The 17,042-nt window shown below is 33.3% G+C and overlaps 1 protein-coding gene across 1 annotated transcript in view; it reads left to right on the top strand.

The window, feature by feature from the left end:
• The first annotated feature begins 279 nt into the window (after positions 1-279).
• Positions 280-17,042, top strand: part of LOC114324207 (transmembrane 7 superfamily member 3) — a 47,305-nt gene continuing 30,542 nt past the window's right edge. The window contains exons 1-4 of the mRNA XM_028271970.2: positions 280-513; positions 7,691-8,029; positions 10,861-11,286; positions 13,902-14,069. Coding sequence (XP_028127771.2) covers positions 465-513; positions 7,691-8,029; positions 10,861-11,286; positions 13,902-14,069 — 982 coding nt within the window. The 5' untranslated portion in view covers positions 280-464. The remainder of the gene's footprint in view (positions 514-7,690; positions 8,030-10,860; positions 11,287-13,901; positions 14,070-17,042) is intronic.

The raw sequence follows: 17,042 nt of genomic DNA, 5'->3' as shown, positions 1-17,042 counted from the left end.
TGATCCAGAAAACCTAAAAAAACTTTTTTCCATGCAAAAATAATAATTTTAGAAAAAAAACAAAAAAAAACTTTAAAAAATTTTTTGACCACCTTTTGGTCCTGGCAACATGCAAATTTGTTAAAAGGAGTCCTTTTTGAGTATATTGTGCAAAAAATTCGAATTAGAATATTTTTCCTACCGGATGCGCAGTGGCTTTCTGGACTATTTGTAAAGATCTAATAGCAAGGCAAATATACATTCAATATTAAATTTTTAAATGTCTCGTTTCGAGTATGTGGCAACATCGCAGTCGCAGTTTAAATGTTTTTGTTTTATTTTGTATGTGTATGCTAAATTTTGATTCCTAATTCCTGGTTTTCTAAGCATAAAATCATCCCATTATCAGTTAAAATGTGATTTAAAAGTGTTGAATTTTTAAATTGTGTAGGATTACTTCTAATCTATTTAAAATAGTACTAGACATGGATAAGTTTATTATTTTATTTTTTTGTGCTGCTATTATAAGTTTAGGTAAGTTTGTTGCACTTTTTTGTTTATTGTTAGTGGAATTGATTGTACCATACTCACATTGAGTTAACATTGAAATTGAACCTGATAACAATGATAATTAAATGTTGAAACATTAGAACAAAGAGATTATCTAAGATTTATTTATTCATAACCTCATAATTATTATTATTACAGTTATCAATAAATTTAGATATTTATCATCCCAACACACACAGATACGATTCCCTTAAAGAATACTATGATTTGAAAGTTCAATTCTCATGTGTCTCAAGCAAAAGGTTTATAACCAATGTGTTTTGCCTGTACAAACTTATGGAGCAGAGACTTTAACACTGAGGCAAAAATCCGTGAATAAACTCAGAGTTACACAACGAGCGGTGAAACGTGCAAGGCTGAACATGAGCCTTCAAAACCACATAACAAACCAACAAATCAGTCAAAGATCAGGAGTTCAAGATGTCATCGAAAGAGCTATGACACGAAGAATTATGGAATGGAAAAGTGAGGACAACTACCAACTAGATGGGCCGACAATATAAAAAGAATACGGAGCGGGAAACTGGCTATAAGCGGCCCAGTGTAGAGAACACTGGAAATAACTGAGGGAGGCCTATGTCCAGCAATGGACGCGATTGGCTGATTGATGATGATGATGATTTGAAAGATAACTTGACCAATATTGATATTTTGCCCCATTTCTGGACAAAATTGACTGACCAGACTTGTACGAGAATATACTGAAAAATGCTTAGTCTGCTAAGAAGCAAAAAAGATTGAAGGTCTGATGCCTGGTTGTACCAACAAATCTTAAGCTCCAGCTTAGCTAAGCTCAGCTTATAGATCCATAATTTTTTTCGATTTTTATCTAAGCACGTCTTAACTAAGACGATATATAAGATGCAAACCACGTGGCAATCCAGTGTAGCTAGCTGAAAATTGATCTAAGACTCAATGGTGCAACGCGTATGTTTAGTAAGCTGAGCTTAAGGCAGATCTTAAGCTTAAGATATGTTGGTGCAACCAGGCATAAGTATTTTTTTAAATATATGTATTCTTATTCTTTTTTAGTTCAAGACATAGTTGGACAGTGCCAAATCTAGTGAATAATGGGGTGGTGGTAGTGATTCAAACTGTTCTTATAATTTTTCAGTGCTATGTCTACCTCAATATTTATGTAACGAGTAATGTAGTCAAATAGGGAACTTACATAAAATTTTAAATTCGAAAAAAATGTTATAAATCACAACAGAACATAATTTAAAACATATATCAAAGATAAAAAAGTTGTTTTTGTGCTCCATTTGGCCCTTAAAGACGATTCTAAATTCAAATTATTGCAGCTAGCCCAAAAACGTGTCGTGACATCATATGATTATATGTTTACATTCTGTACCAACGAAATAAACAAAATTGTATCTTCTTCTTCTTTAAGTTCCATCTTCTATCGAAGGTTGGAAATCATCATGGCAATGCGGACCCTGTTGACTGCCGCTCTAAATATCTCTACACTACTGCATTCGAACCATTCCCGTAAGTTCTTAAGCCAGGATGTTCTTCGTCTTCCCACATTTCGCTTTCCTCGGATTTTGCCTTGCATAATAAGTTGTAATAATGAGTATTTTTGCCCTCTCATCACATGTCCCAAGTACTCAAGTTTTCGTCTCTTGATAGTTAACAATATTTCCGGTTGATTTCCTATCCTTCTAGTTACTTCCACGTTCGACATTCTTTGAATCCATGATATTCGTAGGATTCTTCTGTAACACCAAAATTCAAAGGCGGCCAACTTATTCAAATGGACTTGTTTCAACGTCCACGCTTCCAAGCCATAAAGAAGAGTAGAGAACACGTAACATCGAAGCATCCTTAGGCGTAGTTCTAACCTTATATCCCGACAACAAAGAAACTTTTTAAGTTTAATGAATGACGCACATGCTATTTCAATACGTGTGTTAATTTCTTTGGTTTGGTCTACATTTGATGTTATCCATGTTCCTAAGTATTTGTAGTTATCCACACTCTCAATCACAGTATCTTCAATAGTTAATTGGATGTTTACGTGTGCTGATTTAGTTATGATCATGCATTTAGTTTTCTTTAAATTCATCTTCAGTCCGTACTCATGACAGCGTTCATTAAGGTGTTGCATTACGTTCTGTAAATCATTGTTGTTATCTGTTATTATTACTGTATCGTCTGCAAAACGTAAGTTGTTCAAAACTTCTCCATTGATAGATATACCTTCTATTGAATTTGAGAGCGCTTCTTGAAATACCGCTTCACTGTAGACATTGAAAACTAGTGGAGACAGCACGCAACCCTGACGGACTCCTCTCTGTATTTTGATATCTTGGTTGTCCTGGTTGTCAACTCTTACCTTGGCAGTTTGATTCCAATATATATTAGATATAATTTTCATGTCACGACTGTCAATATTTTTGCTTTTTAATATATCTACAAGCTTTTTATGTTGAACTTTATCAAATGCCTTTTCAAAGTCTACAAAACATAAGTACATATCCTGATTCATGTCCATGCATCTCTGGGCCAGCACATTCAAGCCGAACAAAGCATCTCGTGTGCTCATACCGTTTCTAAAGCCAAATTGTGTGTCACTGATTTCATATTCGAGAGTTTTAACAATTCTACTGTGTATTATTTTCAAAAATGTTTTAAGTGTGTGACTCATTAAAGATATTGTTCTGTGATCCGAGCAGGTTATTGCACTTGACTTTTTGGGAATTGCTACAAAGGTCGATTGCAGCCATTGTTTGGGGATTGTGGCAGTCTGATATATTAGATTAAAGAGTTCAACCATTACATCAATACAATCTTCATCAATAAGTTTTAATAATTCGATGGGCACATCATCTGGTCCAGTAGCTTTACCCTCTTTCATGTTTTTTATGGCATAGATAACTTCGTCTCTTAATATTGGTGGTCCGGTATCCTCTGTGATTTCTAATGACAGTTCTCCTCTTTCATCATTAAAGAGTTGTTGGATGTAATTGGTCCATTGACACAATCTCTCCTTCACGTCAGTAATAATATCCCCTTTATCATTTTTAAGGGTATTCGTTCTTGTGCTTTTTCTAGAACCTGTCATTTCTTTGATTTTTTTGTGTAAATTAAAGCTGTCATACTTTTTATCCAGGTCTTCTATTTCTTTGCATCTGTCGGAGAGGCACTTCTCTTTTGCCTCTCGAATTTTATTTCTGATGTTTCTCTGAATTTCTTTGTATTTATTCGGGTCTTTTGTTTTATGTTTTCTTCGTTCTTCCATAAGTTCAAGAATTTCTACTGTCATCCAAGATTTTGTTTTTTCTCCAAGTGGTTTGAGTGTTTCTTTTCCAACTGATACTAAGGCATGTTGAATTTTTCCCCATTTTTGGTCAACAGTCAGAGTTTCCGCACTATCTTCTTTGACTTTACTTAAGTTCTCGTTTATTTTAAATTTCGTTTCCGCATAGGTCTTGTCTTGTTTGAGCCGCCTTGTATCCATGATTTTATTGGAGCTAGGACTCTTTACCTTCTTTAGTTTCACTCTCATAGACAAAACAACCGGGTTGTGATCGGAGGATATGTCCGCTCCTGGATAAGTTTTAGATGATATTATAGAATTTCTATATCTTCTGTTGACGATAATATAATCTATTTGATTTCTGACTATTTTGTTGTTATTGTCAGCTGGTGACTTCCATGTATATAGTCTACGTTTAGGAAGTTTGAACAAGGTATTTGAAATTATGAGTTCCTCATTGATACAGAAATCAACAAGCCTATCGCCACGTTCATTTCTTTCCCCGAGTCCATATCGCCCCACACAATTCTCCACTTCTCCTTGACCGACTTTAGCGTTCAAATCGCCCATTATAATATTTATGTCATGTCTTTTAGTTAGCTTTAAGACATTGCCAATTTGTTCGTAGAAGGCCTCTATGGTGTCTTCATCCTTGTCTGCAGTGGGTGCATATACTTGGATTATATTTATTTTACGATTTAAATGAGAGTTGAGAGACAGCATTAATACTCGATCAGAGTAAGGAACAAAGTTACAAACGGCTTTCCGAGAATTGTTATCAACTATAATTCCAACTCCCTGTTTGTGATTGGGGTCGTTGTTTCCGGAATAATACAGTGTTCCATTTCTGGTGTTACATTTTCCTGATCCAGGCCATTGTATATCGCTAAGGCCCAGTATGTTAATCTTCATTCTGCACATTTCCGACACAGCGTTATCGAGTTTGCCTGATTGGTATAAACTTCTTACGTTCCATGTTCCAATTTTCAATGCTATAGAGTTATTCTTATTTGTTTGACAGGGATTTACCTTGATGACGACCTGAGAGGCACTGTCGTCTAAATCTGATTGTCCTCCCCTGCCGGATCTTGGATTCCGAGCTCCATGATCATTAAGTAAATTATCAATTAGTGGGTCCATGATGATTTTTACTAAGGATATCCACGCGGATCTTTAATGTGGTAGTCATCCCGTAGCTTTCCACATCTCAATGCCGTTGACTAATTTAGCTCTTCCGCCTTCGGAGTTAATTTCTCGACTCCAGGGCAATGAAGTGCCCTACCACGTGTCGGTTCTTCCACCCGTAGCTGTTGACCAACAAGTGGGTGATTACTTATACCGGCAATCGTTCGGTTATTTTAACAGCTCCAGTATCCAATAATAGACCGATCCAGGATCATTTCCCTTACGCTCTATGTTGGTTCTGATGCTGCTGTCTGACAGAGTAGGATATGGAAAGGGAAACTTTGGTAATTAAGTGGGAGAATGGGTTTAGGACATAATTTCTCCCAGGTACCAGGAGATTGGGAGATAATTATAGCTCACGTGGGCAGGGTCGCATCCCTGAAGTAGATCGATCTTCCACCGGGAACATAAAAGAGTATCTACCCGCTACCGCTCAAAATTGTATAAATATGTAATTTTAAATTAGACATTATAAATGTCAGTAGAAAATATATTTGATCGTTTGAACTATTTTAAATCCATAGAAAACTTGTAGGTACTTTTAGAAAATGGCACTAAACTACACTTATGGTGTTTTATTTTATTTTCCATAGTAAACCTTCTTTCCTTTCCTTTAAAAACTGTATCAAACTCCAATCTCAACAAACTGGTATATATTATTACAATGACATAATATGATAAATCTGTGGTACTAAGGCAAAACCTGATATGTCAAAAATTATCGATTTTTCATTTTTAATGCCAATATGTACATTGAGCGATGAAGAATATAATGACAAAACCCAACATGGCTAAACACATCCATATAACCAGTAGATGATCAAATTAGTTTCAGATATGTCCACTATTACAACAACACCGCCACAGAATAACTAACCACACAGAAGCGAATCTTACTGTTGTTTCCATTGATTTTGTGGGGACCGAAATATTTGACCTTATGCACCAGTTACAGAATAGAACTTGATGTTCTAAATCTAAGGAATAGACCATTCCAAATGATGTGATATTTTTGACAAGTAGTTATTAATTAAATATGAAATATAAAATTTAACTATAAAATATTATAAATAAACTATAAAATAAAACATATATAAATATAAAATTTAACTATAAACAACTCTCAATGTCAGTCGCAAAAGTGAGGTTGCACCAGTTATGGGACGCATGAGCATGAAATTTATGTTACCATTTTCGGCCTGAGTTTCGCTTCTGTATGGTTAGTTGTTCTGTGACACTGCGAACTTTTAAACTCATCTGCTACAAAATCACGTTTTTTGACATATCGGGTTTTGCCTTAGCACCACAGAAATGTCATTAGAATATAAATATTTTTCCACTATTTCGCGAGGATGAGCTGGCCAAATACCCAAGTAGGTGGAGGCCAATAAACTAAAGAAGAAGAAAGAATACACCTAAATATAACCATAAATATAACTATAAATATAACCATAAAGTTAAACTATGTGATGTCACGGGTCGTTTGAACTACTTTAAGATAAAGAAGACTTTAAATTTGTACTTCTAAGTTATTATGAGTTTTTGAAGCGTGAAATTTTGGAAATCTCATTTTTAAACAACACTGAACATTATTATGTAATAAAAAAAATGTGCAAGTTCCCTATTGCCAATAAACGTATCTTCTTCAACTATAATATGTTAAATCTGTCTCTGAGAGAATAAATTAATGAAGTTCCACCGTCACACCTGTCTCAAGATGTCTCCATAACCATAGTAACAATGTCACATGGTGATCCTGCATTTAAAGAGAGATAATATCGACGTTAGTAATTTTTTTTTTTTGAAAAGTTCAGTTGTCAGAAGTGACTGGAAATTACTACACAACCATCGCACCTGCTCATAGCCAATATTATTAATAGTAAACAGACATAAAAATAACATAAACCTTATGCCAATCAATAATTATTTATTTACACCATTATAATGTATTGATAACAAATTAGAAAATTATTTATTGTACAAAATAAAATTATTTTGTAGAAATAAACTCCACAAAATTTTATGAGATTAGTAGACACTCCCACTATTTCTAATAATTCTTCTTTTTTTTTAATGAAAGATTAAGTTGATTTTAGCAGTTAATAGTGTGAGGTAGGAATTTTTGTGTTGTATGTTTCCTATTCCGAATGTGTCAAAGTGAATCTGGGTAGAGCGAATTTAGTATAGTAATGTCTAATAGTAATTCCAGTTATTTTTATACTTTTATCTAAAAAATCAATTATTATTACTCCTTACAATTCCAAAAAATGAATCAAGAACTTTTCCAGTAGATTTTTGAACTCAAAATTTCTTGCAGACCTTGTAGAACCAGAGGATTCCCTTTCCATCGACTGCTGCTTTGTTTTTGGGCCGCATATATGTATTCAAGTCTGCACATTTTTCAATTCGGGACAGATCAAACGTGATGTTTCTATTCCTGACCACATCTAGTCAACATTCAGACAGTTGGGGATCCATTTTGCAGAAATATTTCTCATGTTCGAGTAAACGTTAACTGTGTAATGAACCCTACGAATACAGGTATTTGATGGTGGCTCAATACCCCAATTTCTCAATTTTCATAATTTCAGTTGACACCCTTTTTTAAAATTTATTGCGCAATCTGGATTAAATTCATTAATACGAAATTTCACACTGACAATTCTAATAAGGTTCTTATTATTGTTACAGTTAGTTGTGAGACCATACCAATAAATTTAGCTGTTTACCATCCCAACACACACAAATACGATGCTTTTAAAGAATACTATGATTTGAACGATAACTTGACTGTTATAAGTATTTCCAACATTCAAAATGATGTTGGATTTTTCATAATTCAAGTGCATACATATCTGGAAAATATAACTTTATCCAATAGTCCAAACTTTACACATGGTTCATCAGTTACTGGAGCAAACGTAGGCTTAGTATCCAACGATAGTATTGACACTTTTTACTTAAAAAGATCACATAAGTTAAATCCTGTTGTACATGTATTGATAGTAGTTGCTGTCTATGATGATCAAGGTAAGTCCCTTCAGGCTTAGAATGGCTTCACACACACCAGGTCGCCGGATACATGGCACGTGTACATGGGTAAAGGGCGTACATTTTATTAATATTTTCACATATACCACGTTCGTTTAAATGGCACCTTGGCACTGTTATTGGGCATTCCCACTAAGCCCAGGTAACTGTACGTTGAATGTAAAAGGATACTTGTCTTTTTGTTGTGGTTAACCTTTTGACTGCCACCCACCATAAGAGGTTATTCTCCATATGCCAGCGAAATATTAGACCCATAAGATGAATAATATGAAGAACGCAAGAGGTACATTGCCGGCACATAAACAAAGTTTGTCAAAACGCCAGAGATGCGTTGCTGGCAGTCAACAGGTTAACTTACCAAAAATGGCTAATGTGAAAAATTTTATAGATCAACCTAATAAGTTTGGTTCTTTAAAAACCTGTAATTTTGGCTAAACAATTGAAGGGTCAGAGGGAATAATGATGAATGTCTATCTGCAATGTCTATCTTCGTTAAAATGAGAAACAAAGTTACATATTCATTATTTTCCCCCTTGCGTTCAATCTTATGACGTGATTTTAAGACGATTATCATCTTTATTTCCCCTTGGCCATTCACAGGTTGATAGTAGCTAACATATTGCACAAAAATCGCAAAATGACTCAAAAATTGACATATTGTTTTTCCCTCTGACCCTTCAAGTGGAACATACAATATTGGAATTTCAGATGGGGGTACTACAAACAATAAAAAGCAATTAAGCAACAGCAGCAGGTGCTTTCTAGTCAAATGTCCACTGCTACAAACACTAACATTCCAAAGTTTCCTACATATCAAACGAAAGATTGTAACATAATATGAACAACTTACGATATTACAACAAACAGATCATATCATACATTGCAACCTGTATGCTCTTGTATTGGGATACACTGCATCTCAGTAATCATCTTATTAAGACAAATTCTTTAATAATTAAATGTCTTTGGTAAAACAAATACGTTTGTTTATAATAAATACGATTGACCTACATTACCACATCAATGCGTGCGGTTTGGATGCAAGGTCAGTTTGAAATAATAGTTAGTATACGTTATTTATAATCTAGTCGATTCAGCAGTTTTAGTATTACTCTCACTTTTTGTTTATATAAAAACAATAAACACGACAATCCACTTTTAGTTATACTTTCACGGAGAAAAGATTAGTCAATTAGTATTTGAGATCCCAGCGGGCAAGATCACATCTATTAAATATTATACCAGCTCCTTACCGTTATTACTCCAACGTACAAATAAATGTATTCACAGTGAGTATTGTTACTTCATCAACCCTTATGGTAGGGGGTAACCACCCCTTAATTATCTGAGGTGGCTCAGAAGCTAGGAGCCACCATACTCTGATGTACTACAAACCCCTCAGTGTTTACCAATACCACCCTCTTCTTATCAGTCGCAGCAGTCTCCTTTTTCCAAAGTACTTTCATTATCACCTCAGTCGCAGTTCAGTGACTAACAAATTCGTTAGATTCATTTTAACATCGTTAATATCATGCAGGTCAATCTGATTTTAACTTGTCTTTTGTCATTCATTCTAAATAAGTGTAGTCCATTTTAATTTCCTTTCATGAATTTTTTACTTTTAATTCTAATATATACATTTTTCGCTACATTTTTATCATTTTCCTAGATCCCACGACTTTTCTTAAATACCTTATTTCCGCGGCTTGCAATCTTTTTTCTTGTTTGTCGTTCATTACCCAATTCTTTGCTCCAAATGTAGTGATATGTACGTAAATTGTTTTATAATATTACCATTTTGGTTTTCTTTGTTATTTCCTTTTGATTTAAGAAGTTTTGATATAGCGAATGATATGTTCTTGTGGCTGCTTTTATTCTATTTCCAATGTCACTGAATGCATTCTCCCATTCTCTCATAAATGTGTTTTCTTGCTGAAGAGAATCCTTTAATTAACTGATGATGTAATTCATCAAACATGGATATTGATATCCTAAAGTAACTAAAAAAATGTTTTTATCTTCTCGTGGTTCCAAGGAAAGAGTATAAAATCCACCAAACTCTTTCGTTTTCATATTAATGTAATGAATCCACACATTTTTAGTTCTCTTTCTTCTCTCTATACGCTGATATAAAATCATCATGGCAACGATGTGTTTGCGATTTATGGTGACATTGACTGGCATTTCTGCTCAGACCACAAAACTGTAAAAGTGTGAAAGCTCGCCAGACCGTGTAAATGGTGCCATGTAACCCGAGACCAGGTGTGTGTGAAGCAGGGTTGCCAAAAAAAAGGTTTTTTCAAAAAAAAACAGGTTTTTCGGTTTAAACCAGGTTTATTTGATACAAAGTATAATAAGTCTAAAGACTTTAAAAATGAATAAATTATTTTATAAAATATAATAATAAGCAATGAAAAAAATGATTAAGAAAACTTTTATATTTATTTACATACAAACAAAAAATTAATATACAAAAAAACATCTTAAAACGGAATAACATTCAAAATAACTAAGTCCGAAAGTAAAAAACTATTATTTATCTTAATTTTCTTCATTTGCGGCAGCTGTATTAAAAACTTTAAATAAAACACCAATTTGGAGGCTCAATAAAAAAACCAGGTTTTTTTTAAAAAAACTAGTTGCTTAACATGCTTAATCGTCATTAAAACCTTGGTTTAAACCAAGGTTTTAAGCATGTTGGTTTAAACCTGCCAACCCTAGTGTGAAGCCACTTTTAGAGACTTATTCTCTATGTGCCAATTTATTTCCACTTTATTGTGGTAAATATTCATGTAGTTTTTGCTTTTTAGCTCCAGTACCTGGTGGATGCAACCTTTCTTTTGATGTTGAGGTGGCTCCATATCAAATTACATCACACACAGATGAACTGATAACTGTTAAGTCGCAACCACCATCAACCAAAGGACAAAGCTGTGATAACCAAACAGTACAAGTAGATATGTACCATCTTTTTATGTACGAATATGATAAATCACCAGAGACGTATTTTAAAAGTATTGAGAAGATGTTGACTGTTAATGATATTGAGAAATATGGAACAATGGTGCCTAGTATTCCCGGAAGAAGGAAGTATATGAGATTATTTAGTTCTTATATTGGAACTGGAGAAGTGTTTGCTATAGTTTCTACATTTAAAAACCACAAGTCAGCATATATTCCTGCAGTTTCATATGGCTGTGATGTGACAAGGTGGGAGGAAGGTTGTGTTGGACCTGGTAAGTATATAGCGTGTCTACTTAAGTTGGAAATATAATATGGGAAACTTTTATATTATTAATTTTACGAAAATTCTCATAAAAAGTTCTGCATGGTTTAAAACCTAAGATTCAACCATAAAATATCAAATTTTATCAATATTATACGAGGTATGTCAAGAAATATGAATTTCGCTCAAGAGTAAAGTACCTTTATTTTTCTCAATATAGAAAAATTCTTATTATGAAAAGTTGTTTGGAATTAAAAACTACAATTAAATGCAATTAAGTACACGCTTGGAAAAAAATTGCAAATTTTTCTCAAATTATGGATACTCATCATTTTTATTTATTTTACATATGATAATTTTTTTTATTATTAATTTTAAGACCTAAGACGCAACCATCAGATATTAAATTTTATCAATTTTATATGATGTATGTCAAAAAATATGAGTTTCGCTCAAGAGTAAAGTACCTTTATTTTTCACAATATTGAAAATTGTTATTATGAAAAGTTGTTTAGAATTAAAAACTATGTTTCAATATGCAACTAAGTACATCTTTCTAATTCAAATATTGTGAACTGTAAAGGTACTTTACTCTTGAGAGAAATTCATATATTTTGACATCATCATCATCGTCATCCAGTCTTCTGCATACAAAGTTGAACATATGCCTCTCCTAATTTCTTCCAGGTCAGTCAGTCGGCTTCCTGCAACCAATTCCCAGCAACCCTTTTACGTCGTCTGTCCATCGTGTAGGTGGTCTACTTCTACTTCTTTTGTCTGCTCGTGGTCTCCACACTGTAATGTTTTGGGCCCACCTCCCATCCTTCATTCTGGCTACATGGCCCGCCCAATTTCACTTCAGGCATGCTATTCGCCCTGTCTCTAAGAGTCAGTCTAAGTAGTGACCGTTCTTTTTTGGGCCACTCTAAGTTTGGTCGCTGTGGCCTGGGTTAACGATAGTGTTTCGGCGCCGTAAGTTATGACTGGAAGCACACATTGGCCGAACGTCTTCTTTTTCAGATAATTTTTTGACATATCTCGTATAACATTGATTATTTTTTTCACCTGTCAAATTCTGACGTTTTTGCTTTTTCAGCCAATCACCACGCGTCGTTCTAGCCAATCATTGAGTGTAATACTGATAAAACAGCCTCTTCCTTGATAAAACAGTCTCTTCCCTCATAAAACTTAAGGTACCCTAAATTTCACATAATACGTACATACCTGTGTTTACTAACTTAATTTATGAACAGCCCTGGTACATAGATATTTTAAAAACACTAACCACGATATACTCAGATTTTCTACAGTTTTTATTTTCAAAATAAATATTTCTAAACTTTTCATAAACGTCAAACGGAACCGATGTAAACCGTACACAGAACTAATTCTTCTATTTTGTTGCCGATTTCAACAAACCAGTGTTATCACATAAAAGGATTCGAATATTTACAACGTAATATTTTGGAACAATAGTTACTTTTAAAATACACATTATATTAGTAGAATTAAATTATATAGAATAAATAAATAGAATAAAATAATTAAATTAGTAAAATAGTTCTAAAATTACATTCTCCTATTTTATTATTACAAAAACACGGGTGAATAATAATTAAATAAAACGCATTCACCTGGGGGTTAGGCAAAACCAATTACACCACTGCACTGTGGTGAACTCACCCAGCGTAGCTGGGTAAGACCACGAAGCAAGTAGGCCGCGCAATTTTGACCGATTTAAATTTTCGCGATTTAACATCGTCATAATTTAATTTAAACAAAATGGACGTTAGCGTTAGATTTGGTGACAATAATCATGAACAAATTAATTTAACTAATATGTATTATTAGTATTTACTAATAATACATATTGGTTCACAAAATAATCTTTTCAAATACCACTCGTCCTCTAAATTTTGCTTGATAAATTTTTTCGTTTTCATACTTAAACTTCTTTATTTAGGGTAAAATCACTCAAACAAACCGAAATCGATAAAATCACTCGTCCTTCGGACTTGTGATTTTATCATTTGGTTTTTTTGGTAATTTTACCAAATAAAGAAGTTTTCGTGAAAACAAAAAAATTTATCGATAAAATTTAGAGGACTCGTGGTATTACCTTTGATAAAATTTAATATCTGATGGTTGCACCTTATGTCTTAGAACATACAGAGCTTTTTTGAAGAATAACTTTGTTTCATAAATAATAATAAAAGTGATATCGTATATATAATAGATAAAACGATGTTTATATCCATAAATTTGATAAAAATTTAATTTTTTTTCAATTTTAAGCCTGTAATTGCATATTTGATCATAGTTTTTAATTCCAAACAACTTTTCATAACACATAAGAATTTTCGATATTGAGAAAAATAAAGGTACTTTACTCTTAACCGAAATTCATATTTTTTGACATACCTCGTATAATATTGATAAAATTTAATATTTGATGGTTGAATCTTAGGTTTTCGACCATGCAGAACTTTTTATGAAGAATAACTTTTTTTCATAAAATGAATAATAAAAAGTTTCCCATATGTTTCCAACGTAAGTAGACATGCTGTATATGTTGTAGTTTCTAGTACATATTTTATTACCAATTTTATTTTTTAATTATTGCAGTTGCTGTACACTGGAAAGTGCTATGTGCCTTTCAACTAATTTTTGGAATCTTTCTGTGTTTCTTTGGACATCGATTTTTTAGATTGACATTGTATGTTGTAAGTTTTACTTTTGGTCTAATGGCTACGTATTTTGTTATATCTGTGGAAGAATATCTTTCTATGACTGGTGAGTACAATGTAAATATACTATACATTGCACAACTATTTACCTCCCAACTATTTTCTAACCATAAAATTCAATCTAATAAAATTTTGGTTAATAAAATAAAGGCTTCAAAGTTTTTTTGACCTTTCAATCACATCAACGAATATAGATGCACATGGAAGCACACTTCAACATAATTTTTGGGTATATGCTGTTTCGGAACCTTTTAATTTTTTACTTCTGTTCCCACACCAGATACCGGGACCACTCATGTGATCCCTCTTCACCACAGCATCTTACTGATCCATAAACTACTACTGCTTCTGAAATATGAAAGAGTGGAATATGCATATAGGTATATTCGTTGATGACATATTTATGGTAAATTGTAGACAGGAGCCGTTTTGTAAGACAATTTTAATTGAGATTATATGGAAAGTCTTAAAAAACAATTTAAAAACTATCTGTGGTGTTACAAGATTTTTGACCAATTCTTTTACTCAAAGTGGAAAAAAATGTATGGACTACCACTAATAATTTGGCTTTTATGGAAATAAATTTCGACTCGATTCAAGTTCTCTGTTTAACCCAGGTATGACAATACCAAAAGGCACCGTTAGGAAAACATTCCAATTTTCGGTTCAGAGAACTCGTATGAATCGAGTCTGTGTACTCTAATACAGAGTATAGCATTATTAAAATAAGAAGTGAAATAAGAAGGAGTTCTCTGAACCGAAAATTGGAATGTTTTCCTAACGGTGCCTTTTGGTATTATCATACCTGGGTTAAACAGAGAACTTGAATCGAGTCGAAATTCGTTTTTTTTATTCCCCGTTAGAGGGCGTTCTAACCATAGTGCGATATAAATTGTTTTAATTTATATCGAGAAACTACGGTCGTGATGGTGTAAATTTGTCTTCTTCATAGCCTCTACATAGCCATAGACAACAGGTAGACCTAGAAATAGTACTATCGGAGGATGGAGGGAGGACAGATTTAAATCAAAACGAAACCGTAGATTTTCTTATTTTTTATGGAAAATACTGGAATAGCTGAATTTTCTCTTCCAGCTGAATCTCATATTTTGATTATATTTTAGTTATTTAAAATTTGATATCTCTTATATAAAAATATATTGCATCGTCATAAGAGTAGAGGACTATCTCTAATAATTTCTTAATTAAGTACATATCTTTAATAAGTTTTTATGAAAAATGTTCAAACAGGATGAGTTTATTTTTGCAGTTTCCAAATTGTGACAGAATTCATTTGCCTATTTATATACATATAGCTATCAAAATCATGATGTCAGCCACAGTTTTCTTAGATGACAATATGTATAGGGCATTTTTGTTATACTGCAGCTAATTGGCTTAATGTAGATTGTGTGTGTTGTAGTGTGTGTTTTGAATAATTGCCTCGTTACTAAGTAAATTCACCTTCATATGTGGTATAAACATAATTTAAAGACTATTGCATAATTTATTAACTTCTGTGATTTTTGCATGATAATTTGGTTTCATTTCAAAATTGACACAGTTGAATTGTTGGCTGATGTATCACATGACCTATATTGACTTTTATGAAAAATGTTGATGGTACCATGTATGTATGAATGTATGATGAAACTTATGACTATGTAGTGCTAGTAATAAAATGTGGGGAACTGGAAAATACAATGAGAGAAAGTATCAGAAGACTGCACATAATTTTTTAATGTAACACTAAGAAAAACCTATGTATACTTCATGCGCTCAGCATGGGTATATTTTGACAGGTTCACTGTCAAAAACATACATCACAATAATTTGTGGCTTATTCGCATAGACATACGATTTAGAAAACCCAAACCCCATAGGAGAGAGCCTAAAAAGGTGAGATCGGACGATCTCGGTGGCCAGTTCACATCCACATGAGATGTTCATACCCTCAAATCGCTTGTGCAGAATGTCTAGTCGCAACTTAGGGGGTCCCGTGGGCACTTTTAGCTCGCCACGATTTGATGGTGGTATTATAGGTTTTTGAGTCGCTGAATCTAATGGAAGTGGTCTGGAAGCCCAAATGTGGTGCGTTTAATTGTTATTAACAAATTATGGTAAAATTAGGTGTTTTTCAGGAATTATTAGAATCTCTCTAAATAAATTGGTAGTGTTAAGGTCTTCTCTGGTGTATTTTTGGTCGCTGAACCGAATGCAACTAGTCACGATTACTCAAAATGTGTTCTTATTTTTTTAATAACAAAATAATTGTTTATTCACCGAAAAGCTCGAAATGCGTTATCTACAGCAAGTTTGTAGTCATTTTATAATATTTTTATACGCTACGTGGATTGTCACTAGTCGTGATAACTTAAACCACGTTCCGACTTTGTTATTAATAAATTATTGCAAAAATAACGGTTTATAGTACGTTTACTCACGGTTTTTGCTCTGAATTTTAAAAAACCATTTGGAATGACATGAAATTTGGCACGCACGTAGCTAACATGTCAAACAAAACAAGTGATTTTGTGCCGATGTGTGCTTTTACCCTGGGGGTGAGTTTTACCCTGTTTCGGGGGTGAAAAAATGAACCTTTAAAATAAGTGCGGAATTGGATAAACTGATTAATCTAAGCAACTTTTGTTCTATACAGTTTTTTCACTAAGTCAATACCTTTCGAGGTATTTGCGAGTGAATATGTTCATTTTTCAACAAAAAAACCAAATAACTGGAAAAGTATTGACTTAGTGAAAAAACTGTATAGAACAAAAGTTGCTAAGAATTAATCAGTTTATTCACTTCTGGACTTATTTGAAAGGTTTCTTTTTTCACCCCCAAAAAGGGGTGAATTTCACCCCCAGGGTAAAAGCAGACATCGGCACAATATCACTTCTTTTGTTTGACATGTTAGCTACGTATATGCCAAATTTCATGTCAATCCAAGTGATTTTTTAGAATTTAGAGCAAAAACCGTGAGTGAACGTACTATAGACCGTTATTTTTACAATAATTT

This window comes from Diabrotica virgifera, chromosome 5, assembly GCF_917563875.1.
Source record: "Diabrotica virgifera virgifera chromosome 5, PGI_DIABVI_V3a".
NCBI classification, from domain to species: Eukaryota; Metazoa; Arthropoda; class Insecta; order Coleoptera; family Chrysomelidae; genus Diabrotica; species Diabrotica virgifera.
Note: the sequence above shows the minus strand (reverse complement) of the source record. Positions and strands in the feature narration are given on the sequence as shown.